Raw genomic sequence first — 27,225 nt, 5'->3', positions numbered from 1 at the left:
CACTCTTTGTCTTTTGCACTTTAAGCAGTTTTCTACCATTGACTTCCATCAATGTCGGTTCTTGACTGTCTTCCACATAATATGCCAGCGCATGTTTCTCTTCCGCTGCCATTTGTTTTGCTTGCAGAAGCCCTCTGCCTCCTAATTTTCTGGGCAGATAAAGTCTATTGACATCAGTACATGGGTGTAATGAGTAGTGGATTGTCATCGGTTTTCTTGTTTTTCTGTCCAGATCATCCAGTTCTGCTTGTGTTCAGTTCAAAATTCTTGCTATTATTATCATAATTATTTCTATCCCACCTTTCTCCTCATAGGGACTCAAGGTAGGTCACAATAATATGACACAATAATAATATATGGATGGATATAAAGACAATAAATCCAATTAAAATTACATTTAAAACTTACCAGTTCTCAAAAATCCCACCCACAACCTCCCCAGCAGCAGCAGCATCTCCCAAATGCCTGGCAGAGAGATATGTTTTAAGCTGCTTGAGAAAGGCAAGCAGAGATGGGACCATCCTGATCTCCCTGGGGGTGGCTATCAATTGGGAGTGCTTTGTAGTGTTCCTGCATGGCAGAGGGTTGGACTGAATGCCCCTGGGGTTTCTTTCTTCCCACTCTCTGATTCTCTGATCCCTCCAGGGAGGGCAGAGCTTGGGTTGGTGCTGCTGGTGCTGAAGGGACAGCTCCCAGCGGAGCTCAGGCAAGCGCCTCCTTCCTCCGCTTCAGCACTAAGGAGGCGGACAGCTCCCCGATATAAAGGAAGGCGGATCCGCAGGGGCTACAAAAGGGCCCTGGATGGCAAGGGCTGGGAGTTCTCCGGGAGCCTCCAAGGTTCACACTGCTGGAGGGAGAAAGAGAGAGACAGAGAGAGAGACTCTGGCCTGGGGCTGGTCAACTCTGAAAGCCACCGCAGCCCTTCCTCTGCTCCAGGCGGCCAGGTAAAGACAGTGTCGGGGATGCAGCCAGAAACTCGGCAAGGAGAATGTGTTATCCAAGGCTTTCATGGCCAGAATCACTGGGTTGCTGTGAGTTTTTCGGGCTGTAAGGTCGTTTTCCAGAAGAATTCCTTCCTGACGTTTCAGGAAATGGTAATGCGATGTGCTGGGAACTAGGCAAGTGGGTTTTATATATCTGTGGAATGTCCAGGGTGGGGGAAAGAACTCTTATCTGTTTGAGGCAGGTATGCATGCTGCAATTGACCTTGATTAGCACTGATAGCCTTTCAGCTTCAAGGTCTGGCTGCTTTCTGCCTGGGGGAATCCTTTGTTAAGTGGTGTTAGCTGGTCCTGATTTATTCATGTCTGGAATTCCTCTGTTTTATGAATGGTGTTCTTTGTTTACTCTCCTGATTTTAGAGTTTTTAAAATACTGGTAGCCAGAGTTTGTTCATTTTCATGGTTTCTTCCTTTCTGATGAAATTGTCCACATGCTTGTAGATTTCAGTGGCTTCTGTGTGTAGTCTGACATGGTGATTGTTAAAGTGGTCCTGCTTTTCTGTGTTCACAAATAATATACCATGTCTAGGTTGGTTCCTCAAGTGCTCTGCTGTGGCTGACTTCTCTGGTTGAATTAGTCTGCAGTGCCTTTCATGTTCCTTGATTCGTTTTTGGGCAATACTGCGTTTGGTGGTCCCTATGTGATTAATTGCAATATTCACACTTGCATCCAACATACAAGAGTTCTTTCTCCCACTCTGGACCTTCCACACAGGCCTGTAGTGGGAGGGGGGGGGGTTAGGGCTTCAACCCCCCCCCCCCCAATTTTCCAGGTTAAAAAAAAAAACTGGTCCCTATGTGATTAATTGCAATATTCACACTTGCATCCAACATACAAGAGTTCTTTCTCCCACCCTGGACCTTCCACACAGGCCTGTAGCGGGAGGGGGGGGGGTTAGGGCTTCAACCCCCCCCCTCGAAATTTTCCAGGTTAAAAAAAACTGGTTTACTCATGAATTTTAACTGGTTAACCAAATCCCCATGCTAAGTCTATGAGACACAAAAAATTAAGAGTCCTTCCAGGCACTATCTCAAGCAGATATTGACAGGTCTGAACCTGGGGGGCGGGTGGGTCAGGGGTTCAACCCCTCCCCGAAATTTTCAAAACCCCTCCCGAATTTTTTTTCTGGCTACAGCCCTGCTTCCACATATACATAAACCTCCCTTATCTAGTTTCCAATATACCTCACAACCTCTGAGGATGCCGGCCATAGATGTGGGCGAAAGGTCAGGAGAGAATGCTTTTGGAACATGGCCACACAGCCCGAAAGACATACAACAACCCCATTATATAAATGATTTCATGCAGCTCGGAAAACTCACAGCAACCCAGGAAGGAGACTTCAAGGTTATGGACTGGTCCCAAGATCCGGGCGGACGGGAGTTTGAATCTAGCGGGAGGAGGAGCTCAGGTGCCTAAGCCTGGGTCCCACTTGCCAGCAGGGCAAAAGTGGCGCAAAAGGAGCTGAAGAAAAGTTCCCTTGAGAGCCATGATCCCGGGAGCAAGGTATGCCAGGATCGGACCTCCTCGCCTTCAGGGCTGCGGCTCCTAAGTTTGGCCTTCTCGGGCAAAGGGCGGGCATGCCGTCAAAGCCCAGCCTGCCTCTGTAGCCCAGGCTGCTTCCTTTGGTTGTCTGGTTTCCTCTCTGTCTCTCCATTGTACGTCTGTACCGTTTGTTTTTGGGAGAGAAATTCCAGGGCAGAGAGGAAGGCAGGCGGGTTGGAAAGGCGAGAGCGGAGAGAGGTTAGGCTTGGAGGCGAACCTCCCTATTTGGGTGCCTGCGCCCCGGCGGTGGGTGTGAGTGGGAGGCAAGGTTTCGTGTTGGGTGACTGTGCGGCGAGAACACACACACAGAGACACAGACACGCACTCACACGTCCACGGAGGCTGAGGTCCTCCCAGCTGCACCGCTGGAAGCTGGACAAGCACTTCATCCGTGGCTCTCCGCCTCCCCTGCATCTCAGGACAAGCGCCGACGAGGTAATCTGCAGATTGGGGGCTTTCCGGGCGAAATTAGAGCATTGGAGGGTGTTTTATTTTTCTATCCGTATTGCAGCGGATTAGAACAGCCACCCTGCTCGTCGTTTCCTCCCTCCCTGCTTCCCTCCCTCCCTCCCTGATAATACATAATCAATAACAACAACAGACACCAGCGCCTGCAACTCCCGGAATCGCAGAGCCTCCTCGGAAGTAAGCCCTGCGAAGCGCAAGGAGGACTTGCTCCCAGGCAAGTCAACCTCCTGGGCTGGAGGGAGCAAGGAGCAAGGGAAAGACGGGGAGAGGGGATTTGGGAAGCTGGGAGGCGATGCAACCGGCAGGGAGGCAGAGGACCCGAAAGGAAGGCTTAGGGGATGGCTGAGAATCTGCCGGCTTCTCTGGGGTTCCAGTTTGAGGGTCTTGGAGGGCGAAAAGGACTCGAGAGTTTGGGTTTCCCGGTGTGAGCGCCACTGAGCTGGGAAGCGAAAGGTATCTGTCTGTGTTTCTGTGTGTGTCGGTGTGAGCTGGTGCTAGATTTTTGCCTAGAAGGTAACGGGGAAACCAGACTCAAGCCAAAGGGAAGCGGAGCAGGAGCTGCGAGAAGGAGAAGGCTTTCTACCACCACCAGGAAATGATCCAGGGTGCATGGACAGTGTAGAATGAATGGAGTTTGATACCACGTTCACTGACATGGCTCAATGCTGTGGAATCATGCTGAGAAACCAGCACTCTTTAGCAGAGAAGGCTCAAGATCTTGTGAAGCTACAACTTCCATGATTCCATGGCACTAAGCCATGGAAGTTCTAGTGGTGCCAATCTGTATCCATTCTATCTGTATCAATTCTACAGTGTAGATCAGTGGTTCCAACCTTTTTTTGACCAGGGACCACTTTGACCAGGGACCACTCTCCTACATTAGTACCCAAAGAGTTACAAATCAGTTTTTGATCAACTTTAGATTCAGTTTGGTTATTTGGGGTGCTGGTTCAGAAAATTGCATTGCATAGACCACATCAGCTCTAGTTTCTGATACAAAGCATATGCCATCCAGTAGTGGCCATCTGCTCGCCCACAGAAAACCATATTTAATAATCTAGAGCTGATGTGGTCTATACAATGCAATTTTCTGAACCAGCATCTCAAATAACCCTGGGAAGAGGACTAAAAATGAAGACACCAAGGCCTCACATGGAATGACTCTGCTCAGGTGGAGGGAGGAGGAGGAGAAGCAGCAGTTAGGAGGCTTGTTGTCATGCCTTTGGTGGGTTGCTAATCTCTCCCTTTCTGACATCACCATTGCCTCAGCACTATAAGAGGGTTTTGTGTGACCAGTTGCTCTCCTTGCAATGGTGTAGTAACGGTGAGGCTGCAGACCATATTTTAGTTCTTAGGGACGATTGGTGGTTCATGAACCACAGATTGGGAGCTACTGGTGTAGATGCACTCCTGGATGCCAGGGAAGCAGGACAATCTCCACAGCTGAGGGGCTTCTATTGACCCTTGTTTTCCTCTTGTTCTCTTTCTCCCTTCTCCAGGAATGTAACCCACTATGCTGGTACTCAGGTTCCTCAATGTGGTGGCTCCTGCCTACTTCCTGTGCATCTCCATCGTGACCTTTGGTCTCCAGCTTTTTCTTTTCATCCCCAGCATGTTCCAAGACCCTTCGGCCAACCCTCTCTTCTCCTCCGCTCTCCTGCACGGGGTCCTCTTCCTCTTCCTCTCGGCCAATGCTCTGGGAAACTATATCCTTGTGATACAGAACACCCCTGAGGACCTGAGGGCTCAGGAGGACCTGGGCTTGACCAAACTGGTGGCCCCTGAGTCAGAAGAGGGTGGGAATGGACACCCTGGTTCAGTGTTACCTGGTACCCACTTCTGCAGACTGTGTGCCAGAGTCACCCAAAGGCATGACCACCACTGTTTCTTCACAGGGAACTGCATTGGGAGCAGGAACATGCGGAACTTTGTCATGTTCTGCTTGCACACCTCTTTGGCTTGCCTCGATTCCATGGTGGCCGGGGTGGCTTATATTTCTTCTGTGCTCTCCACCTCCTTTGCCAGCCCAATGGCTTTTCTCACACTTCTGCCTAACTCCATCAGCCAGTTCTTCTCAGGTAAGTATCTTCCATCTAACTGACGGAGAATCCTAGCTGCTTCTCTTTGGTCTCCCTTTTCCTCCCACAGACTTTTTCAGAAATGATCCTTTCCCATGAATTCTTCTTTTCCTCTCACTATGAGGAATGCTGGAGGGTGGAAGAAAATGGCAACTGTGTGAACTCCTATCTTTCTCCATTAATCCCCTGTTTTAATTACTGGGATGCAGTGGGAGCTTGTGGCTTCCCTGTCGGAGAGGAAATGAACCTGTTCTAGATTTTACTATGAACTTTAAGGGAGGTATTAAAAATTCCAAATCCCACTAATCAAATACTTTCAGAATGTAGGACAGCACTTCTCAATTTCATACTAATATCTAGAATAGATGCATCACCCCACTAACATGGTAGATGCCAGTCGCAAATGGCTGGAACTGCTTATTGCGAGAGCCATTTCCTAGATAACTACAAGAAGAAAGAATGATCATATTTGAGGCTTGCTAAATTGTAGAAAGAATAAAGTAGTTTCAACAAATATATTAAAAGATATGCCAAGTTAGTAGAAAGGGAACCATGTCTCTCTTGCCCATCTTTCTCAGAATACTAGGACCCATGGGCCTAAATTCCTTTGCTACTCCTAACTAGAATACAGCCATTGAACCAACTGGATTTACTTATATATTGACTCAACATTCAGAGGGGTAATGACTCAATGGGTTGGAGCTAACCAACAAAATTCCAAACATGGTCAGTTCTATTCATATAGATCAATTGAGCCAACTGGATTTACTTATGTGTTGGTTTAACACAGTGGTTATCAACCTGTGGGACCCCAGGTGTCTTGGCTTTCAACTTCCAGAAATCCTAATAGCTGGTAAACTGATTGGGATTTCTGGGAGTTGTAGGCCAAAACACCTGGGCACCCACAGGTTGAGAACCACTGGTTTAGCACTTTGGGGAAGGGAGGGATTCAATGGGTTGGAACTAACCAACCAAGGTCACTTCAACTAAAATAGATCCATTGAACCAACTGGATTTACTTATGTGTTCATATTCCAAGTGGGGGGTGGGGAAAGAGTTCAGTGGGTTGGAACTAACCAACAGAATTCCAGCCAAAGTCGGTTCAGGACAGAGGAAAAGAAATACTTCTTTCTTTAGTTCATTGCCAAACTGTGGTATCCAGCTTGCAAAATTTGTAAGATTTACTGCGAAACAAGATTTAATGCAGTTAGTAGCCATCATGGCTAGATTTAGGAATGACCACTGACTTGAATGGCCTTGATCGAGCAAATTCATTGGCAATCAGGAGTTTCTTGTCATATTGGACATATGCTACCAGCAATGTCAGAAGCTGTATGCCTCTGAATGCTGATTGCTGGGAACTGATAAGAAAAGACTGTTTTTGTGTCCCTGTCTTACTTGTGGGTTCCCCATAGGCACCCTGTCAATCCCTGTTGGAAAGAGAATGCTGGACCCAATGGATCAGGCCCAGCATGGCTATTATGTGCTGAAGATACCAGACAAAACCATCCTGAAAGAGAGGTTAGGGCTGACTTCAGGTTACAGCCAATACTATGTATAATTTATTAGATTCTAAGAAAAGCACCCAGCAGTCCTGAAGGGTGAGTCAATGAGAAGCAGCCCAAGGCCATTGTCTGCCTGAAAGGTTTAGTGCACATGGAACGATGGTGGAATGTTTGCATTATTATAGCAAGCTACAGAGAGGTTGGTGGAATTGCTTGTTGAGGAAACTCCTTTCTCCAAAGTGAAGCACTGTGAGGCAGAGCTGCCTGAAGCAGCTGACTTGGAACATCATAAAAGGACAGCTGGATGGGAATATCATGAAATGACAGCGATCTTTGTTGAGTTTTTACTGCTAAGTAGCCAAAATAGCTTGAACAACCTTTTTTGCACCTTGAATGTGTGTATGCATTTTTTTGCTGTTGACTCAGTCAGTAGAATGTCTTGAGACAGTCCTGGACATAGCTATTCATGATGGACACTGACCTTGCCTCCCTTTTTATGGCAAGTACAGCAGTAGACATGTAATAGGGTCATTATCAGCAGAAGAAAATACAATTTTTAATTTTCAGTTTAATTCCTGCTGAAACATCCACAAGATTGCATTCAGCCTACTATTATACACACTATGTAAGACTTTCTTCTGGGTCAGACATGCAGAAGATGGCATTATGAATATTTGGTAGCAAAAGGAGACAAGGATCAGAATTAATGTGGTGCTATATAACACTTGCAAGTGCTCTCCTGTCTGAGCTTGAGAGAAATTCTGATCCTGACCTTTCTGGGCAGGATCAAATTGGCCTTATTATCATGTTGTTTTTCCTCTGCTCTAAACTTATTGCTATTCCTCCTACCACCATACCCTACTGTCTGTGTTCGGTTTCTACTTTCTTTCTTCATGTTTTCAAATTCATCCCACTCTTGCTCTCAGTTCCAAAACTCAACAACAGAGCCAAAGACTGTCACAATGAGGGAGTGCACACAATATTTATGCCGTGCTTCAATTTTGAAAAGGTCTGCATAAAATAAGATTCCCCCCACTAAACAGGCTTGCTCATGTTGAATTTATCTGGCTTGTTAACTGTAAGACTTAGAAGAAAGCTTCAGTGTCCTCTACTTCCTTTACTGCTTCCCTATAACAGGGAAGGGAGGAAGGTCATGGGTTGATAATATTCAAGAGTATCAATGAAAATTGTTGACTCTAGTTTGTGTTCATGATTACTCTTTATTGTTTGTAGCAACAAAGACTAAATGAAACCAGTTTGGTTGTTAGAGAACATAATAATCGCATAGGGCAGATAAGGTCTAAAACATCAATTTCCTGGCAGAGCTGCATAAGGAGAGTGTCTCCTTGCAATACTAAGCTATGTTAGTGCTGTTCAAACCCACTCCCTAAATGTAATTGCTAGCCTCCAACCAGAGTAAACCCATGAATCAATGAATTTTACATTATAGTCAACTTCAGTCTATGCTAGTCAGGACTGGTATTGGATTTAGGCCATTGAAATCAAGGGGATTTATGCCAGCCTGATGAATAAGTACCATTTATTTGAGTGGGTCTACTGGGGGTAGAACTATTGGATTTAGTTCACTGTCCTGTTTCTGCAAAGAGACTGGAACTCATCCACAGTATATTGTTATAATGCTGTTTTATATAAATGCTTTAGTTCCATCCTATGGAATCCTGGGATTTGTAGTTCTGGGAGGCACTGGGGCTCTCTGGTAGAGAATTCTAAATGCCCCTCTCTAAACTAGCAAGCCCACGATCCTATGAGATATAACCATGGCAGTTAAAATGGAATCGTATTGCTATAACTGTGCAATGTGAATGGGCCTGGATTGCATTTTTGAAGGGGAGGAAATTACAACATTTGGATCAATGTCTTAAGCTATGAGCGTGCCAGGTTTCTTCTGATACCAGTCAATATTATAAAGAAGTGGGATCTAATAAAGTTCATTCCATCAGGGCTGTTAGTTACAATTGCTTGATTTCTTAGTTCATTCTTTTAAAGTCTTTTTAGACCGTCTCTGCTAAGATGTACTGTTGCTCCGTGTTAGCCTTGTTATTATGAAAAGTCTCGCTTTTTAATTATGAATCTGAGCACGCTACTGGCATGATTCAAGAGGTTGTTGTAATTTAAAACAAGGATGTATCACCCCCAAGAGTCCAATATAATGAAGAGGTGTATAAAACTATGCATCACATTGCGAAAGTGGGGAGGAACAAGCTTTTCTCCTTGTCTTAGAATACTAGGACCTGTCTGTCATCTCTGTGAATTTCAGTAGCATTAGAAATAGTGATGGCTGAAGCAGAAAGGTAAGGAATCATTTCATCTTCAATTGGTGTATAGTGGACCCTCGATATCTGCTGCGGTTCAATTCCAGGATCTCTTTTGGATTCCCAAATCCATGGATGCTCAATTTCCATTATGCAATGGTGGAGTAAAATGGTGTTCTTTATATAAAATGGCAAAATCAACCTTTGTTTTTAAAAACATTTTGGAAAAAATCAAGTTGTGGATGGTTGAATGGGAAAAGAATCCATTGATATAGAGAGCTGTAACCATCATAGGGCAGCTTCCATCAACTGATTCATTAGATTTATGGACTGAATAGTTACTACTTAGGTAGGTTGGACTGGATTTCAAATTAGGCTTGTATGCCAAAATGGTGCTGTCAAAATCCCACCACCATGATTCAGTTTTTCTGTCATGACATTATAGGAACAATGGCACCATTATTGTCATGAAACCGTCTCATGTCTCCTTGGAAGGAGCTAAATTCAGGTGCTAAAAAGTGGGGGAGCTCTGTAGCTTGCCTCATCCTTGGCTTTTGCAAACTTTGCTCAGAATGAATCATCAAAACAGCAATTTCAGCTGTTTATTTGCTTACTTCAAGGAGGAGATTAAGAAGCCGCACACGTTTTTAAAGTAAGTGGCTTTGGGAGATTTATATTTGGAAGAGGAAGCAAAGGAATTGGTTATTCCCTGCTCGGCGAGCCTTTAAAACATGACCCTGCAGCCTTTTCCAGGGAAATGTCTCTGAACATCTCCCACCAGAGTTTGAGCATTGAAAGGGCATCACACAGGCTTCCAATTAATGTTTGTCTCCAGACTTGCTATCCACGATTTTAAACCTGTCTCACCCAGGAAGAAATTACATGTCCCTGCTCTTTGCTTTCTGAAAGGAGCTTGGTCTGTCTTTTACCGTTTAACGTTTATGGTACTTTCTGAAATGAATGGGATGTGAACAAGGATCAAAGCATTTAGAAGGCAGCATTGAATGGATCCCCTTAACATTTTTTTCAAGTTTACAGTAGACTCTTGGAATAACCAGCTGGCACAGTCTCTTTATACTATACTATAACAAGCTGTCATTTGCTACCATAAGAAGTAGAATAGAGATTTTTCTCTTTCTCTCTTTCAGTTCCTCTCTCTTTCCTTTACCTCTCTCTTTTGTGACCCTGAAATGCAGGTCACGATTCAGGCAAAGTGCATCTTAGAAAGGAAAGTAGTTCTTCCCACAAACAAATACCTGCCTTTTGCATTTTGCTATGCCTTAAATACATCCTCTTTTTAAATTGGAGGAATACAAGGAGAATCAATCCACTGATGTCTATTATCCATCTTAGCAAAATAGCAGGAGAGATATACTACCATAAGCAGGGCAAACCAGTCACCTCAGAAAAAGCAATTATATTATCGTTATTATTGTATTTTTATGTCAGGAAGAGAGACACGTTTGTGGGATTTTCTGCCTCGGATGCCAACATTCATTGGGTAGCTTCAGGTACTATGTGCAGGGCTGGATTAACCATTAAGCAAAATAAGCACATGCTTAGGGCATCAAGGGAAGGGGGGCACCACAGAGATTTTCTATTGCCAGATTTGCTATGGACCATATGGCATGAAACGGCTCAATCAGGTTTCATATAAAGGGGTTCCCACAATAAAAGATTTTGCAATTAGAAAAAGTAGGAGAAAACTTTTCAAATATATTTACTTAACACAGTCTACTGCTTATTTTTATTTATGGATGATGTTTCTAAAGTCAATTTAATTGGTTTTTATTTTCATATTGATTTTGCTTTGTTATTATTTGTTTGATTTGATTTAATCTAAAATTGGTTATATGTTTATTATTGTCCATATTGTTTGCACTGTCATATTATTGGTAAGCTGCTCTGAGTCCTCAGGGAGATGGGGTGGGATATAAATAAAGATTATTATTATTGGTCTTGTTGTTGTTGTTGTTGTTGTTGTTGTTGCTGATTATTATTTTGAATTAGATATGGAGTCACCAAAATCTTTTAAGTGCACACAGCCTCTAAAGGTAGTAATCTGGTCCTGACTATGTACCATGACTTGAAAGGAAGAGGCACCATTTGCCACTAAGTAGAACCTCCATATTCTGAAGCAATGTATTCCTGAATAAAAGATAAAAAATAAGAAACAGAGCAAGTTTATTGCCTACAGACTCTACTTATAAGGTTCCAACCGTTGGCATAACTGGAAGGAGGGTGTATAATGTAAGCAGACTGTGACAGCTGGTTATTAGATGGATCTGGGTCTGATGTGATCTAGCAAAACTCCACTGGATTCTTGTTAGGGTCTTACATCTTCATAAGTGGACTTATACTATGGAAACTGGAATTGCAGCATTGTCTGTATTCAATAGAAGACTGTTGTTACTTTATATGTCGAAGAGCCTGCAAAGTGCCTGATGTACATCAGTGTACAATGCACATCAGTGCCCAAGGTGCATCAGTGTGTGATGTGCACTGCCAAACAATGAAACTAAGTCCCCAGTGTGTTTCAGTGAATAATTTGAATTGGTGCCAAATGCACTCTGGTGCCTAATACTTATTGGTACACAATAGACATCAGTGCACACTGGTTCACATTGTACTCGTCGTTGTCCCTTTATACATTTTCACAACTCAATAAAAGAGTTTCTTAGCACCTCTGCTATGCACTTAGATATATGTTGTTATGTAGCATAACAAGTCATAGAGGAGTCCGATGTTTTTAAAAAATATTTTTATGCCATGTTTCTTTGAACCAAATCTAGGAAGTGGTGTGAAACCTGGATGTAATGTTGAAGGATTGCTTGTATTGTAAATTACATTTTTGACTACAGTTCTTAGAATTGCCTGGCCAGCATGGTTTCTGGCCATCTTTCATCATCTGAGGGAGCATTTCTAATAAATACATTGTAAGCAGCATATCTTCTACTTTGATTCTACTTGTTCTATAGCAAGTTTTACAAGAATGTATACATTCCTCCCTAGCATACCATGCTGGAAGTGAAGGCACTGAAGTGGTATGTGATTTATTCACTATTATTGTCCCCATTGATTGTTCAAAGATAGGAGTGTGGATGCAAATAACTCTGACCTTTCCTATTGACATAATCTCTTGGCAATATCCTCTTCAGGTTGAGATCGTAACATTTTTCTAAAGGTCTTGTTGAAAACCCTGGAGAAATGTCTTATGTTGTTTGATAGTTACAAATACCAGAAGGAATGCCATCGAAAGCCTTTTGAATGCCTCACACACGATACAGCAGTGGAATCAATCACCCTATCTCAGTCTGAATCATTGAGATTTCTTGATGTACCTGAACACATCTTTCTGTGTAGTCTCAGTAAGTCTGTGCCTGCTTATCACAACAAAAAATTACCCATTCAATCGATTTATTTCTAAGGGTATATAGACACCTAAGGAGATGTTCAGTGAGACACTGAAGTGATGTCTACATGCAATCCATTGCCTTTCATTCTAACGCAGAGAGAAATCGGGCATCTAACGTTTCAAGGCAACCACATTAATCATTCACTATGTCTGTTCCATTCTGTTAGGAGACAGAGGGTATAGGTGTCTAATTTTACAACAAAATGCTTCCATTCATCACTTACTTTGCCATGTTCTACACATGAAACCAGGTATTTTAATCTGGGGCCCTTTCATATGCCTTAATAATTGTGCAGTTTAAATGACATTGTTCCATTCTATGGATTCCTGTGACTTGTAGTTTAAAGAGGGGTATTCAAAACGATCAGCTTCTAATACCTTTCCAGACTATGGAGTCTGTGACAATTTAGTTACAAGCTTAAATGCATATCAAATAAACACAGTAACCCTTCAAATCATTTATGATCGGAAAAGGCACCATAATCCTAGCATTCTTGGATATATTAAGAGTGACCAAAGGACAAAAAAAACTGTATCACCATTCAGGCCTAGAAGGAGAGAATCAAATATCTTGAGTTCTAATCCAACATTTCCACACTGGAACCTCTCTTTGAAAGAGATTGCCAACTTTCAGGTCAGCAAGATTTCACTTATTATGGCAAAAGGAAGCCTCTGGATATAATCAACAGGGTTCAAGACAAAGAAAGCTTCACAGGGATCTCAAAAAGTTAGACTGTAATGGAGGTGTGCTAATGAGGTATACACTGGTTAGAAAGAATGAGAATACATATTCTTATGAAGAGTGAAAGCAATAGATTTCTACGAGAGTTAGTAATGTCTATTTCTTCTCAACAGCTTTTCGGGATCAATATGCATGTGCTAAGTGCCTCCTGTCTACGAACTCTAGTAGCACATTCTAGTCTAGCTTCTGTGTTGGGATGAATATGTCAACCTCAAACTGTCAGAGTCTGGCATATCTGACAAGACAGTTAAGTCCCAGTGAGAGGAATTAAATGCAATAACATTGAAAGTGTCCTGTTTTTTTATTGCTTCAAATGGGATGCCGCTCCTTGCCCCAAGTCATGGAACATGACATGTTCCATTCTGACCTTTCCAGAGATTTCATAGGCTCATTTTGAGACACCGTTCATCTTCTGTCTTGGTCTTTAATGTACGGTTTGTGTGGCCTTTTCTTTGTCATCTAGAAAGAGGCCACAGATTACATAAGTCACATGTGCCAGTTTAAACATACAGGCACCACTGATGCAAAATGAAATATATCTCATTCAGTGGTGGCTGGTGGCTCTGATGCCAGTGGACTAGTGAATCCACTCTTGGGTTTTATTTATTTACTTACAGTATTTATATTCCACCCTTCTCACCCTGAGGGGGACTCAGGGAGGATCACAATGTACATATACATGACAAATATTCAATGCCATTATTAGACATACAACACACATACAGACAGACAGTAGAGGTAAGTCAACATTTTCCAACATCGGGCTTCAGGAAGTTATGCTCGATTCCGGCCACAGGGGGAGCTGTTGCTTCATCCACTATGAGGCTGAGTCTTTTTTGATCATAGCAATTCCCTCCTTGCTCTTTGCTCGCCGGCAGTTTTATGATATCGTAAATTAAATTAACTTCCCAGCATTAAGCGGTCTCTTATTTCTCTACTTACAGCTTTTCGAACTGCTTAGGTGGGCAGTGAACTAGGCTATTAAATGGTTGGGTGCTAAATTCAATGCAGGCTTTGAACTCATGACCTTTCAGTCAGCAGTGATCTATTGCTGATGGCTATTAACCAGCTGCACCACAGCCCGCTCACAGCCTGGATTTAGTATGGATTTTAAAGGAACTAACTGTTGTGCTGAACTGTACCTTCTCAAATAGTTGCCTTCTTAAAAGTTCCTTACAGCAACCTTAGGCAAAGTGGCCGGGCTGTGGTGCAGCTGGTTAGTAGCCAGCTGCAATAAATCACTACTGACCAAGAGGTCATGGCATAGAAGCCCGGGTCGGATTGAGCTCCTGACCATTAATAGCCAGCTCGCTGCCCACCTAAGCAGCTCACAAAACAGTTGCCTCTGTTGAGTAGAAAATCCTAGGTACCACATATGCAGGGAGGCTATTATAACTTACCATGGGGTTTTCTTGGCACAATTTGCTCAGTGGTGCTGACTTCTTGTTCTCTTAGACTGAGGGAGTGGAACTTGCACAAGTTCACCCAGTCAGTTTCCATGGCAAAGTGGAAATTCAAACCCTTGTTTCCAGGGACTTAGTCCAACATTTATTTATTTATTTATTTACAGTATTTAAATTCCGTCCTTCTCACCCTGAAGGGGACTCAGGGCAGATCACATTATGTACATATAGGGCAAACATTCAATGCCCATAAACCGAGACAGAGACAACAGACAGACAGATGCAGAGGCAATTTAACCTTCTCCTGAGGGGATGTTCGATTCTGGCCACAGGGGGGAGCAGCTGCTTCATCATCCACTCTGATGGCACTTCCTCACTTCCTCATTCCAACGTTGTAAATTAGTTAAACTTGCTTCCCCACTTTTATAAGTGGTACCTTATTTCCTACTTGATAGATGCAACTACCTTTCGGGTTGCTAGGTCAGCAACAAGCAGGGGCTATATTTTTTTATTTTTAATTGACAGGTGCTCACCCCGCCACGGGCTGGCCTCGAACTCATGACCTCATGGTCAGAGTGATTTATTGCAGCAGCTGTTTACCAGCCTGTGCTACAGCCCGGCCCCATTCACACCACTACACCATGGTGAGCCTCAGCCTTCTAACACACGTTATCTATGTTACTTCATCTTTAAAGTGGAGTTGTTTAAACAGCTCTTGAAGAAAAGGACGGGAGACTGTCTTATGAAAGCTCTTCATAGAGTGCCTCAGTGCAAAGGAGAATAGGATTCTGTCTCTTGAATAGCTGTGCAGAAGAATGATTTTCAACAAGTATGTCATGATTAAAGGTGCATTTAGTTATTGTGCATTTCTGCATCTGAAGAAGTAAATTGATATCCATGACAGCTCATGCTAAAATAAAAATCAGATAGTTTAAAAAGTGCAGCTACATTCCATTTTCTTTCCCCCTTTTCCTCTCTCGGTTTATACTGCAATAGAGTAACATGGCTCCTTCTTTGAAAACTATTACAGGTGTAGGAGCCCTTTCTCCCTTTACATTGGGTCCTTTTATGGCTATTGCAATGTTTTCGTTTTCTAGAGAAGCAGAAATTATTAGCTACATACTAAACTATACAAAATAAATGTCCAGTTGATCTCCCAATTCAGTTAATAGCAGGAATTACATATATTTTGATGAAAGAAATAGTGAAGAAACAACTGGCTTATCTAAAGTGCAAGGATGTGTACCTGGAAGTATGTCACACTGGATTTAATAGGACTTAGCTCCTGAAAGGTTGGATGATTTGGATATAATTATAATCCCTAGTAAGCTTGTGTATGACTTGTGGCCTTAATTTTGTACCTTCCTCCTTTCTTTATGCCATCTAATCATGAAGAAGATCTTGCGTAAACTGTACATTTTGCCTCTGCTTGCTCTGCTATGCAATAACTAACTCCTGGTACCTGTAACTAAAGCCCTCAGCATCAGCTACAGCAGATGTGAGCAGCATATGGCCCTCCAGATGCTGTTGACTACCACTTTCTCAATCCCCTGGGATAGGTTGTGTTGGCAGGAACTGGTAGCAGTTGCAGTCCAACAACATCTGGGGGACCACATGTTTTTCTACTCTGGGGGTTTCAGTAAGTTATTAGATATAACTTAACAGTGCTAAGTCCAAATCTGGAAGGCATATTGGGCATTCCTGCGCAACATTCTCTTCCTCGCTTGCATCTCTACTATTTCTCTGCCCTGGGCTCCAAATAAACAGGAGAGATCAGAGCAAATCAAGATAGTGGTTGCTGTTTATGCTCCTCCTCCTGGTTCTGTGTGCAAAGAGATCAGGCAGCTGAAAGCAAAGAGGATATGGAGTGGGACCAGAGGCTCTCTGGTTCAGCAATAAGCTGCCAGCTTGGATGTGTGCCTTGGCAGAAGCCTGGCAGAGTCAGCCCCAGCTGCCTGTTCTCTAGAGAGGCACTGAAATGTGACCTTCCCTAGCTGGTACCTTTGGCCACTCTGGCTGTGACTGATGAATATTATAGTCCAATACACGTGAGCAATGTCAAGCTATAGAAGATCTGCTTTTGCCAGCTGGGCATGTTTTTGCATCCATCCAGATGCATATGAAATTTCAGATCCTCAACTGGTCCATATGATGGGCATGAACTGGTGTAAACTGACTGTGGAATCTGAATGTAGAAGCAAAATGTGCCTGTTCTTCCTTTGAATGTGTCTCCTGTTATCTATCTAGGGCTATGGAAAGCTGCTATTTTGATATAGTTTAAACTTAGCATATGTTGGTAAAGCATATGTCTCTCTAGATCAGGGATTCTCAACCTGTGGGTCCCCAGGTATTTTAGCCTACAACTCCCAGAAATCCCAGCCAATTTACCAGCTATTAGGATTTCTGGGAGTTGAAGGTCAAAACATCTGGGGACCCATAGGTTGAGAACCACTGCTCTAGATGTTACTGCAAACACTCCCTCACCATTTGTATTGCTGGCTAAAGAAGATAGGAATTTCAGTGTCAGAACATCTGGAGGACCACTAATTTCCCCTACCTCTGCTTATACCTTCAGAAAAATTGCTTTTTGAATGACAACTCTAAAATCCTGAAATGGCCATACTAGACAGGGTATCTTCTGAGTTATGGTCTTTGATACCCTTTCCAAGCCATGCACATGATTAAATGCATGTTCAAATTTCACAGATGAAAACCAGGATATGTGTGTTCAAGTATGGTCAAGATGGCCACAATAATGAGGATGATCACACAAGCTAGGAGAGAATATAATATTAAGAGGTGATATGATAGTGAGGTTCAAATATTTGAAAGGATGCTCCAGAGATTGATATTAGGACATGGAGCAATGAAAAGAGATTCCACTTAAACGTTAGGAAGAACTTCTTGATGGTAATAGTTGTTCAACAATGGAATACACTGTCTTAGGGTATGTTGGAGTCTCCTTTTTGGAGGTTTTTAAAGACCAGTGTTTTGATTGGGCAGGATGAATCATAGAATCATAGAGTTGGAAGAGTCCACAAGAGCCATCCAGCCCAATCCCCTGCCATGCAGAAAAACACAATCAAAGCACTCAATCACAATTAAATGTGATTGTGGCCCTTGTAATCAACTCTCTAATTCTATGAATCCAAGAAAATTTATTTGCTTTGTTTTTTTCTCTCCCCGCCCCTGCCTTTTATCGGCTGTGGGTCTGCAGGAGCTCTTCCCAGCTTGGAAATGTTCGTCATTCTCATGCTTTACCTCTGGCTGGGGATTGGACTTGCCTGCGCTGGCTTCTGTTGCCACCAAATCCTGCTGATCCTGCGGGGGCAAACCAGATACCAGGTGCGGAAAGGGATGGCGGCACGAGCCCGACCCTGGAAGAAGAACCTGGAGGAGGTCTTTGGGAAGAGGTGGCTGCTGGGACTTCTCATCCCCATGCTCAACGTTGGAAGTGACTATCACAGGCAGAAAGAGAAGTGAGGCTTCACACACACCGGCGCAGACGGACATGCACATGGGTGCGTACATATAGGCACATACACAAGTACACGCACACATGCTCTTACTGTGCTGAAATGCAGCCCTCTGGGTGGTTTGCTCTTTTCCCTCACTCCTCAAGCCTTGCTACCTAGAAAAAGAGAAGTAAATCCCAAGTGTAACAAGGCTAATTCTGTGGTCTAGTGGGGGAGATGTGGTGAATTGTCATGTGAGATACAGGGAAAAAAATATGGCACTGAATTTGTGAGATAGTGGAACTAGTGCTTCCAGGATCTGATTGTCATGGCTTTTTGATTGACAAGGTCAATGACACCATCTGCCACTACTGCAGGCTTCCTGCAGTGGGTGGATTTTTCCAGAGACAATCTTGTTTTGAACTATCTCTGACAGAATGCGAAATGCCTGGGGTACCATAGGCGTGAACAGGCAATTAAGATCCATTTGCTCTACAAAAGATCTGTTCCTGATGATTATGAATGCTGCCAGATCTGGCAAGCTGGTATATGAATCGAGAAGCTGCCTGCCTGTTTCTTTTGGGGGGGGGGGGGGGGAGGCGAGAGGATTCTTTTTGCAGATATAATTATTAATGCATGTCTGCACTTCAAAATGGCCCACTGCAGCACTGGCAGCCATCATTAGGATGTTAAATATAGGCACCGGGTCTTTCTTTGGGCCTGTGGATCATTTTAGCACTATATTTCCCTCTTGTTCCTTCCTACCTCGTCTTTCCTGCTTAACATGCAAAAGAAATAGGAACAGCAGAACCTTCTGCCATATGAAAAAGTAGGCTGTGTTGTCATGAATAAGCTGTAAGCACAGCATAGGTTCCTGTGGGATTTGCCCAACATGTGAGCCAAAGTTTTTTTTCCCTCCCCTTCCAGTATTTAAAAACTGACCCCAATAGAAAAAGATACCATTTTCAAAAGGCGAGTATAATGTGCAAGGTGTGTATAGAATGCAAGGTGCTAGAGAGGTAGGCAATGGAGTTCAGAAATTGAAAGCATTTAAGTGTCCACTTCCCTGTCAGTTCTATTCATTCCAGAGTGAAGGAATAGCAGTTCATGTCATGACTGCATGGCGGGTCAGGATACTAGGTTTGCAAGTTGGTCTTTTATTATTGGGGTGGCAGGAAGACTCATTTTCTAACCCCCTCCTGCTACATTTTGAAGCCAGTCTGGATACAAATACTAACAAAGAAGGTTATGAGAGTGAAGCATAATGATGCTCAAAGGTTCAAGGAATGTACAGGGTAACTGCCTTTTTCCAGAATGTTTGGACTACAACTCCCACCCTCCCCAGCAAATATAGATTAGGATAATGGGAGAGTGTAGTCCCACCCATCTCAGGGAAGGAGCAGGATAGTGTCAGCTGAAACAGGCAGTGATACTTGAATTTAAGGGAATCCACGTATTTTCAGTTGTCTTTTGCAGTCGGGGGAAATACAAAAACACAGAACTCCATCTCTTGCCTGGAGAGTGCAGGAGGCATCATTTTGCCTGTGTCAGAAAGCAACCAAGAGAAACAGTCAGCTGAATTATTGAGTAGGAAAGGCTCTAAGTAGCAAGCCCTTGAATGTCAGCCCCTAGATTAGCACTTTACCATATGTAATTCTTTCATGATTAATAGGGTGAAGAGTTCATACTGTACATGGGAGATAAGAGGCATTTCAAGGATCAAAACCCTGCAGTCTCATTTTAAAAAGGAAGAAAGAAAGATTTATTTTAATGGCCCCTGTGCAGAGAGCTCACTCTCACAAGATACCCTAATTTGTCTGGATGATGGCCTCTGAGGAACCCCCTATTCATAAGAAGAGCATTCCCAAATGGCTTCTCCAGATATGTTAGATGATGGGACTACACGCCCCATCATCCTCAGCTGGCATGGACAGTGCCCAAGTATGGGGAGGGTGTTATCACCAAGGCCTCCAGAGGGCCGGTCTAGAACGTTGCTTCCAGTTATGTATTCCTTTAGTTCAATGGAGGCCATGAGCAGAGTCAGTCCAAGGACTGGTTGGGTCAGTGTATCAGCTGAAAAATATTTTGGCACAAGATGTAGCTCTCTGTGTGCCAGGATTCTACAGTGAAAGGTGTCTTATTCTGAAAGAATGCGAGATAAATTGAGAGGGAGAGCAGGAGAGAGAGAGAAACAAGGAGAGAGACACACTGTCATCCTGTTTCAGTTCAACATCTTTTGTTCTAGAGCTAATAGGGATTTCTGCACAAACTTAAAATCCACCCATCCACCTTTTGGGTTGGGTACTTGCATCAGCAAAATTTAGATCAAAGCACATGAGCCAATATATCAAACAATGACATTCGCCCACAAAATGAGCAAGGAGAAACCATATGAAAACACACCTCACCTTTTCTGTAATGCAGTTTGTTCATTTGCCTGCTTGCTTGTTTATTTATAGCATTACCCTTGATCACCAACAATATGACAGGAAAACATTAAAAACCAAGCAATTAAAACAGCCCAAGTGGAATAAAACTATAATACATATGAGCACCATGAACTTAAAGCATAATAGATGTTTACAACTCTTGATTGTTTTAATAGTTTTTAATATGTTCTATTTCAGTGTTATAGTTTAATATACTTTCAGGAAACTTTTCAACATGTTCAGATTGTTTATTTTTTTATTTAAAAAGGTTTATATTGATTATATTATGTACTGCTTTAAAAATGTTTGGATGGGATAGAAATATTTAAACTAACATACAAATGCAGGTTGAACATCCCTTCTCTGGAATTCTGAAATCCGAAATACAGTAGAGTCTTACTTATCCAACATAAACAGGGTGGCAGAACATTGGATAAGCGAAAATGTTGGATAATAAGGAGGGATTATTAAACATCAAATTATGTTATGATTTTACACATTAAGCACCAAAAACATCATGCTTTACAACAAATGGATAGAAAAAGCAGTTGAGTACACGATAACGTTATGTAATAATTACTGTATTTATGAATTTAGCACCAAAATTTTGCAATTTATTGAAAAATTGACTACAAAAACATTGACTACTAAAAGGCAAACTGCCTTTGATAATACAGAATCTTGGATAAGCAGAGCTTGGATAAGTGAGACTCTACTGTACTCCAAAATATGAAATTGTCCACCTGCATGACTGAGTTTGTAACTGCTTTGTTTTCTGATGGTTCAATATAAACAAACGTTTCATGCACACAATTACTGAAAAAATATTGCTTTAAGTAGCTTCAGGCTATATGTATAAGGCATACATGAAACATAAATGAATTTTGTATTTAGAATTGGGTTTCATCTTTAAGATATTTCATTAAGCACACACACACGCGCACACACATCTATATATATATAAAAGAGTGATGGCATCACGGCGACCCACAAAACAACAAAACTACAAGCCCCCCAACCTCGAAATTTGACAACACAACCCATCATCCACGCCTCTAGGTTGATACAACAAAAAGCAAAGAAAAATAAAGTCCTAATTAGAGGGAGATAAATAATTGTTTTTATCCAATTGCTGCCACTTAGAAGGCTAAGCTCTGCCCACTCAGCCCAGTGTTAATAAAAGAATAAAAATAAAATAAATACAAATAATACAATAAAAAATAATAAAAAACACTAAAAAATTAATACAATAAAATACTATAACAAAATAACTAAAAATAATACAACAAAATAATAAAATATAATAAATAAAAAAGATAAGTTACAATAAAATTAATTTAAAAAATACAAATAATGTCAAATAAAAATTCCACAACAACTTTTAACCAATACCACCACCACTTTGCCACAGCAATGCGTGGCCGGGCACAGCTAGTAACATATATATGAATACAGGTACATTTTTCAAAATCCAAAGATAAGAATAAAAGCCTGAAATCCAAAACTCTTCTGGTTCCATGCATTTCAAATAAGGGATACTTAACATGTAAATAAAAGCAAGAGTTGGGCCATAGTCTAAGCAAGACAAGCATCTTGTCCAAAATGGCTGGGAGACAGATGTTCCTATACTATTCCCTTGCTCAGATTGCAAGCCTGATGTTTCAGAGCCACAGGGGGAAATTAAAAGATCTCCTATTGCTTCAAAGACATAACGTTTTGCCACCAGATGAGCCAACCTGAAGGGAGACTTTCACAAAAAAGGGCACCACCACCAAGAAAACTCTTTCCCCAGAAATTGCTATTATAGTCAACCCTCCACATTCTCTAGGAAATTGTGAAAGTGGAAATAGTGTGAATTAAAAAAAAATCTGTATTGTTTTTTAACCTGAGAAAACATGTCTGAATGCATCTCCAGGTCCTTCAGCACAATATACGACATGCTGAAGAGAGTAGAGATTACTGGAGAGGTTATATTAATTAAATCTGCACGTAATCAAATCTCTCAAAATTAAACCTGCAAATGGGGGGGGGGGCTAGTTGCTGTAATGGGATGGCAAATCCACCACATATTATATTTTAAAGAAGCTAACTGAGGTGATGGGCCTTATTTGGAAATAAGTTTAACCCTTAATGTTCACTTTAAAACACAACGTGAACTCATTTCTTCACTAACCTCTTAGCCATTCTCCACTGCTGCCATTTTTCTGGTCTCCATCCATTTCACTTTGGACTATGGGGACCCCTGGAGGTGGCTTCCAAAGACGTCCAAAGGGATGCCTGATGTGAGAGGCACTCCTTTAAGGATCCAAATACCAAACTATATAGAATTCGGATTCAGTGTTCCCCCTGATCTTGTCACCACATTCCCAATTGTCCTATTTTTATGAGATGTCTGTGTGAGTCAGCACAAGGTGAGTTTGTTGTTCCTCTAAAGCAGGGGGCACTGGATTTTTCTCCTTCCATGGCATTTTCAATCTGTGTTAATTGGCTGTGGCAACATGTACTCATAATACAAAACATAATACCTTCTGAAGGGGTGTTTTGACCATAAGAACATTTTCAAGAAGTAATTATTGATGGGCTAGATTGCTGATAGAGCACATAGAAAGCTGGCCTTCAATATAAGACAACTACTTGCATGAAAACATCTTTATGTATTATGCTGCATTTCACAAACAGATAACAATAAATGGTATCATTTTTTTAAAAAATGCTTGGTTTCTTCCGCTGTGATCTTTAACTCTTCCTTTGGAAAAGTGTGGTGGGGGCTGTAATTACTTCATAAAAGGACATAGAAAAATAAACCTTTTTATTTTCCTGGGACTAGTTCTGCAAAGTGCAGTCACTGTGTGACTGAAATGCTTTGCATTTTGGATGCCTAAATAACTGAATAAAATAGGCAATACAAACACCTATGCAGAATTGTGGACTATAATGCCTAGAATTCTTTAGCAAGCATGGCAACTGTTGTGATACAGTTGTATTTCCTGTCCATTCTCTGGACAGGGGTTGATAAATTGCCAGTGCCAGGAGTATCAATCTAGGAATAGGTCTTTCCAAACAAAGGAAGTTCTATGAAGGCATTCATGGCTGGAATCACTGGGTTGCTGTGAGTTTTTCGGGCTGTATGGCTATGTTCCAGAAACATTCTCTCCTGACGTTTCGCCCACATCTATGACAGGCATCCTCAGAGGTTGCTGGAAACTGGGCAAGTGGGGTTTATATATCTGTGGAATGTCCCGAGTTTGTTGTTCCTGGGAGAAAGAACTCTTGTCTGTTGGAGGCATGTGTGAATGTTGCAATTGGCCACCTTGATTAACATTGATTGGCCACAATAATTCTTTCTCCTACCCTGGACATTCCACAGATATATAAACTTCACTTGCCCAGTTTCCAACAGAGCTCACAACCTCTGAGGATGCCTGCCATAGATGTGGGTGAAACGTCAGGAGAGAATGATTCTGGAACATGGCCATATAACCAGGAAGACTCACAGCAACCCAAAGGAGGTTCTATCCCAACCTTCCACAACAGGGTGCTCTCAATATTCATTTGATCATAACTCCCATTATCCCTAACTAAAATGGTGCTGGGGATGGTGAAAGCTGTAGTTCAGCTAATGTGGAGGGTATCAAATGGGGGAAAGACTGCAGCCTTTCCAATTTTTGACATTTTGCTTAGTATCTTCTTTCTTCCCACCATTCTCCTCAAAGCCTGTGAATTGTGTCAAGCTCAGAGGTGGGAAAAGATTGACCCTGTGCCCCAAGCAAATTGCTGAGGATAGCCCTGCTGCAAGAAGTCCTTGAGAAGATCTGGTCAACTGTCTATATATGTTGTTTAACTTCACTGCACAAAGCCTTTCTATCACACATCTCTCCAATCACATAACTCTTCAAATTCAGGATCATTGGTCCCACACTCATACTTCTGTGTAAGGCTGTAACCCTACTCTTCTGCACTTCTATTGCTCCATATTTTTAAAATAAAAATTATAAAATAAAATTTGCATTTCATGTATAGTTAATTAAAAAAACAAGTACTTCTAAAAATTATGGCCTTGAGAATAGTGAGGAGGAGGAGGAGGGAGGAGGAGAAGAGGTGAATCCTGCCTCCTGCCATCACTTCAGTGTTGCCAAGTGAGTATAGAAGCAGAATGGCCCCATCAATTCAGGTAGGTGAAAGAAACATGGTGTGATTGGCAACTATTGATGGTTTCTCCCCATGAATAGCAGGGAAAAGGTTAACCATGGGGAGGAGGCAGATTGTCAATGAGAGGTGCATGGTGTTGCATGATAGGTAACAGCACCAAAGGTGACAGTCCTGCTTCAATGCCAGTTTGCCTCCTTCGTGCACTAAAGACCAACGTTTCTTGCTTAAATACATTTTCAAAATGGTTTTTATTTGATTTTTTCCAGAGTCCTGGGGAAAGATTTTCTTTAAAAAGAAAAAGAAGATGGGGTAGGCAACGTCTTTTCTATAATAACAAACTACTCAACAAGAGAACTGATAATTTCCTAAAGATTTTCAGGTTTCCTTCATTGACAGTTTGGGAGCAGAGGCCATGTATTGGTTGTGCTGCGATGGATTTCACAAATCTGCAGGACATTCAGCTCAGTGACCTTTGAGATTACCTCCAACTCTAAGCCCATGCTTGTTTTTCTCACCAATGATTGCCCAGAATCAACTTCTCTTATCTGAGATGGGGGTACAGAAGACTAAGCACCGGTAGCCTTACAAAAGCAAAACACCTCTCTGTGGATCTCCTTACTAAATACTCTACTTCAGCCCTTCCAACACTGCCTATAGGTCTAGCCCCCCTCCACCCGCCAGCAAATATTCCTATTTCCTGGAAAACCCTAACGATGGAATGATTATTCATTCAAAATCAAACTGAAATGCAATGTCACCTTTTGGACAGTTTGACGTGACATTATCTCCACTGGCAGGCTAGACCTTGAGATTGTCATCCCACCATCATGGAAGAGTGAGTCAGCTTTTTGCTTTGTGCACCTGGCTTTGGATATGGTCCCAGCTAGTGCTCTATATCATCTTATCACTGCCTTTCTTTTTCCTGTTCATTTCTAAAATGAAAGGACTGTGAAACCTGTAGATAATTCTTTCTTTCTTTCTTTTTGCATCAGCACAATTAAGTTATAAGGGATTTGTCCTTCACCCTTCAAATCTGATTGACTTGGCAGACATCTGTCGGATGTTCTGCAGACTGCAAGCAGACCACTTGTGGTGTGAGAGATTCGTGTTGGGTCTCTTGCTAAAGAGCAAATACAGCAGCGCTGTATTTTGGTGCAGATATTCAGTAGAGCAGAAAGAGAAGCACACCCACCTACCTACTGCTAATCATTCTCAGTCAGTAACCAGTAGGGCTGAATGAATCCATCAGTTTTAATTTCTCTCTACCTCTTATCTCTTTTTGTTGTTGTTGTAGTTTTAAATTATTTCTGTTCACTTTTGTGTTTTGTTTAAAGTTGACATACAAATTATATGCATATTTGTGCAAATGTCTCCCAATGTGCATTTCTGTGCACAATTTTGGTAACTGTGTAGTCTTTGGCAATCATGTTTTATAATGTAATGCATTTTCAAATATTATTTTTCACTGAGACATACATTTTTGTGTACAATTTCCAAATATATTTCAAAATATAGCACAGCCTGCACATGATTTCAAAAAAAGCAAAATTAAGTATTTTCATCTTAAAACACAAATGTAATGCTGCTGAGGTGCTGAACTTGCTGACCAAAAGGTCGGCAGTTCAGATTTGGGGAGTGGGGTGAGTTCCCGCTGTTAGCCCCAGCTTCTACCAACCTAGTAGTTTGTAAACAAGCAAATGTGAATAGATCAATAGGTACAGCTCAGGTGAGAAGGTAATGATGCTCCATACAGTCATGCCAGCCACATGACCTTGGAGGTGTCTATGGACAACGCTGACTCTTCGGCTTAGAAATGGAGATGAGCACCAACCCGCAGAGTCAGACACGACTAGACTTAATGTCAGGGGAAAACCTTTACCTCAACAAACTTCTCCCTATGAAATTTGCGTCAAAAGGTGACTTGAAGGTGCATACATGCACACAGGTTTTGCTCTGTTTAGACCAGACCTAGACCACAATACCATGTCAGCAGGAATTACTCTGAGCATCTCTTTCCTCATGTTATGCCAAATTGCTGAACCTGAAGCTAAACCCACTCCTGACCAGTGTCGTCTCATCTAGCCCTCTGTTGTTTAGTTGTCTAGTTGGAGACTCATCCTACCAACCAAACACTTCCCTTCCCTTTACCCTCAAAAGTCTGGCAAGTGAGAACACATAGCAAAGTCTAGTAAAAGGGTACATGATGGTATAGGGGCAATGTAGGGGTATGCAGTTATGGGTTTTTTCCCCAAGACTAAATTAGTGAAAATGTCTATTGAAGCCTCCCTTCTGCGGTCACCAAATTGCATGAGAAAAAATATTTCAAGTTATATTAAATTTTGTGACACAATTGTATATAAGTCAGGGAGGGGGGAAACATCATCAGAGGCACAGTATTTCTTTGCCAGTCTTGAATGTAGTTCCTACCTCATATTCCCAGTTTGTTTGTTTGTTTTAAAAAAGGACAAAGCACAATACAATAGTCCTTCTTTGCATGATTGCTTGCAATTCATATCAAAAGCTAAAATCTGCATTTCAGCTAGATGTGTTGCTTTTGTTAAAGCTGTTACTGAACATTTACAACCAAGAGTAAACCACCAAGTAACTACGTCTGGGTAAGTGGGTAACTATGCTCTGGATTGGGTACTATTTAATGTACTGCTATATTTTGGGATTATTCACTCCTCTTTGCATATTCACCTATCTGTTTCCGTTTCTCTGTCTCTGTCCGTCCCCATATGAAAAATAAAATATATTTAAA

The 27,225-nt window shown here is 42.0% G+C and overlaps 1 protein-coding gene across 3 annotated transcripts; it reads left to right on the top strand.

Moving 5' to 3' along the window:
- Positions 1-637: 637 nt before the first annotated feature.
- Positions 638-27,225, top strand: zdhhc22 (zinc finger DHHC-type palmitoyltransferase 22). Of its 3 annotated transcripts, none has more exons than XM_008120653.3 (3): positions 638-944; positions 4,515-5,093; positions 17,649-27,225. In XM_008120653.3, the coding sequence occupies exons 2-3, from the start codon at positions 4,529-4,531 to the stop codon at positions 17,912-17,914; spliced, it is 831 nt and encodes a 276-aa protein (XP_008118860.1). In that variant the 5' UTR covers positions 638-944; positions 4,515-4,528; the 3' UTR covers positions 17,915-27,225. The 3 variants fall into 3 exon arrangements, with proteins under 3 accessions (XP_008118860.1, XP_062824413.1, XP_003214420.1); XM_062968343.1 differs by lacking the exon at positions 638-944 and adding an exon at positions 1,896-2,508; XM_003214372.4 differs by lacking the exon at positions 638-944 and adding an exon at positions 2,528-2,982.

This window comes from Anolis carolinensis, chromosome 1, assembly GCF_035594765.1.
Source record: "Anolis carolinensis isolate JA03-04 chromosome 1, rAnoCar3.1.pri, whole genome shotgun sequence".
NCBI lineage: Eukaryota > Metazoa > Chordata > Lepidosauria > Squamata > Dactyloidae > Anolis > Anolis carolinensis.
The sequence above is the reverse complement of the archived record's forward strand: the minus strand, read 5'-3'. Positions and strand labels throughout refer to the sequence as shown.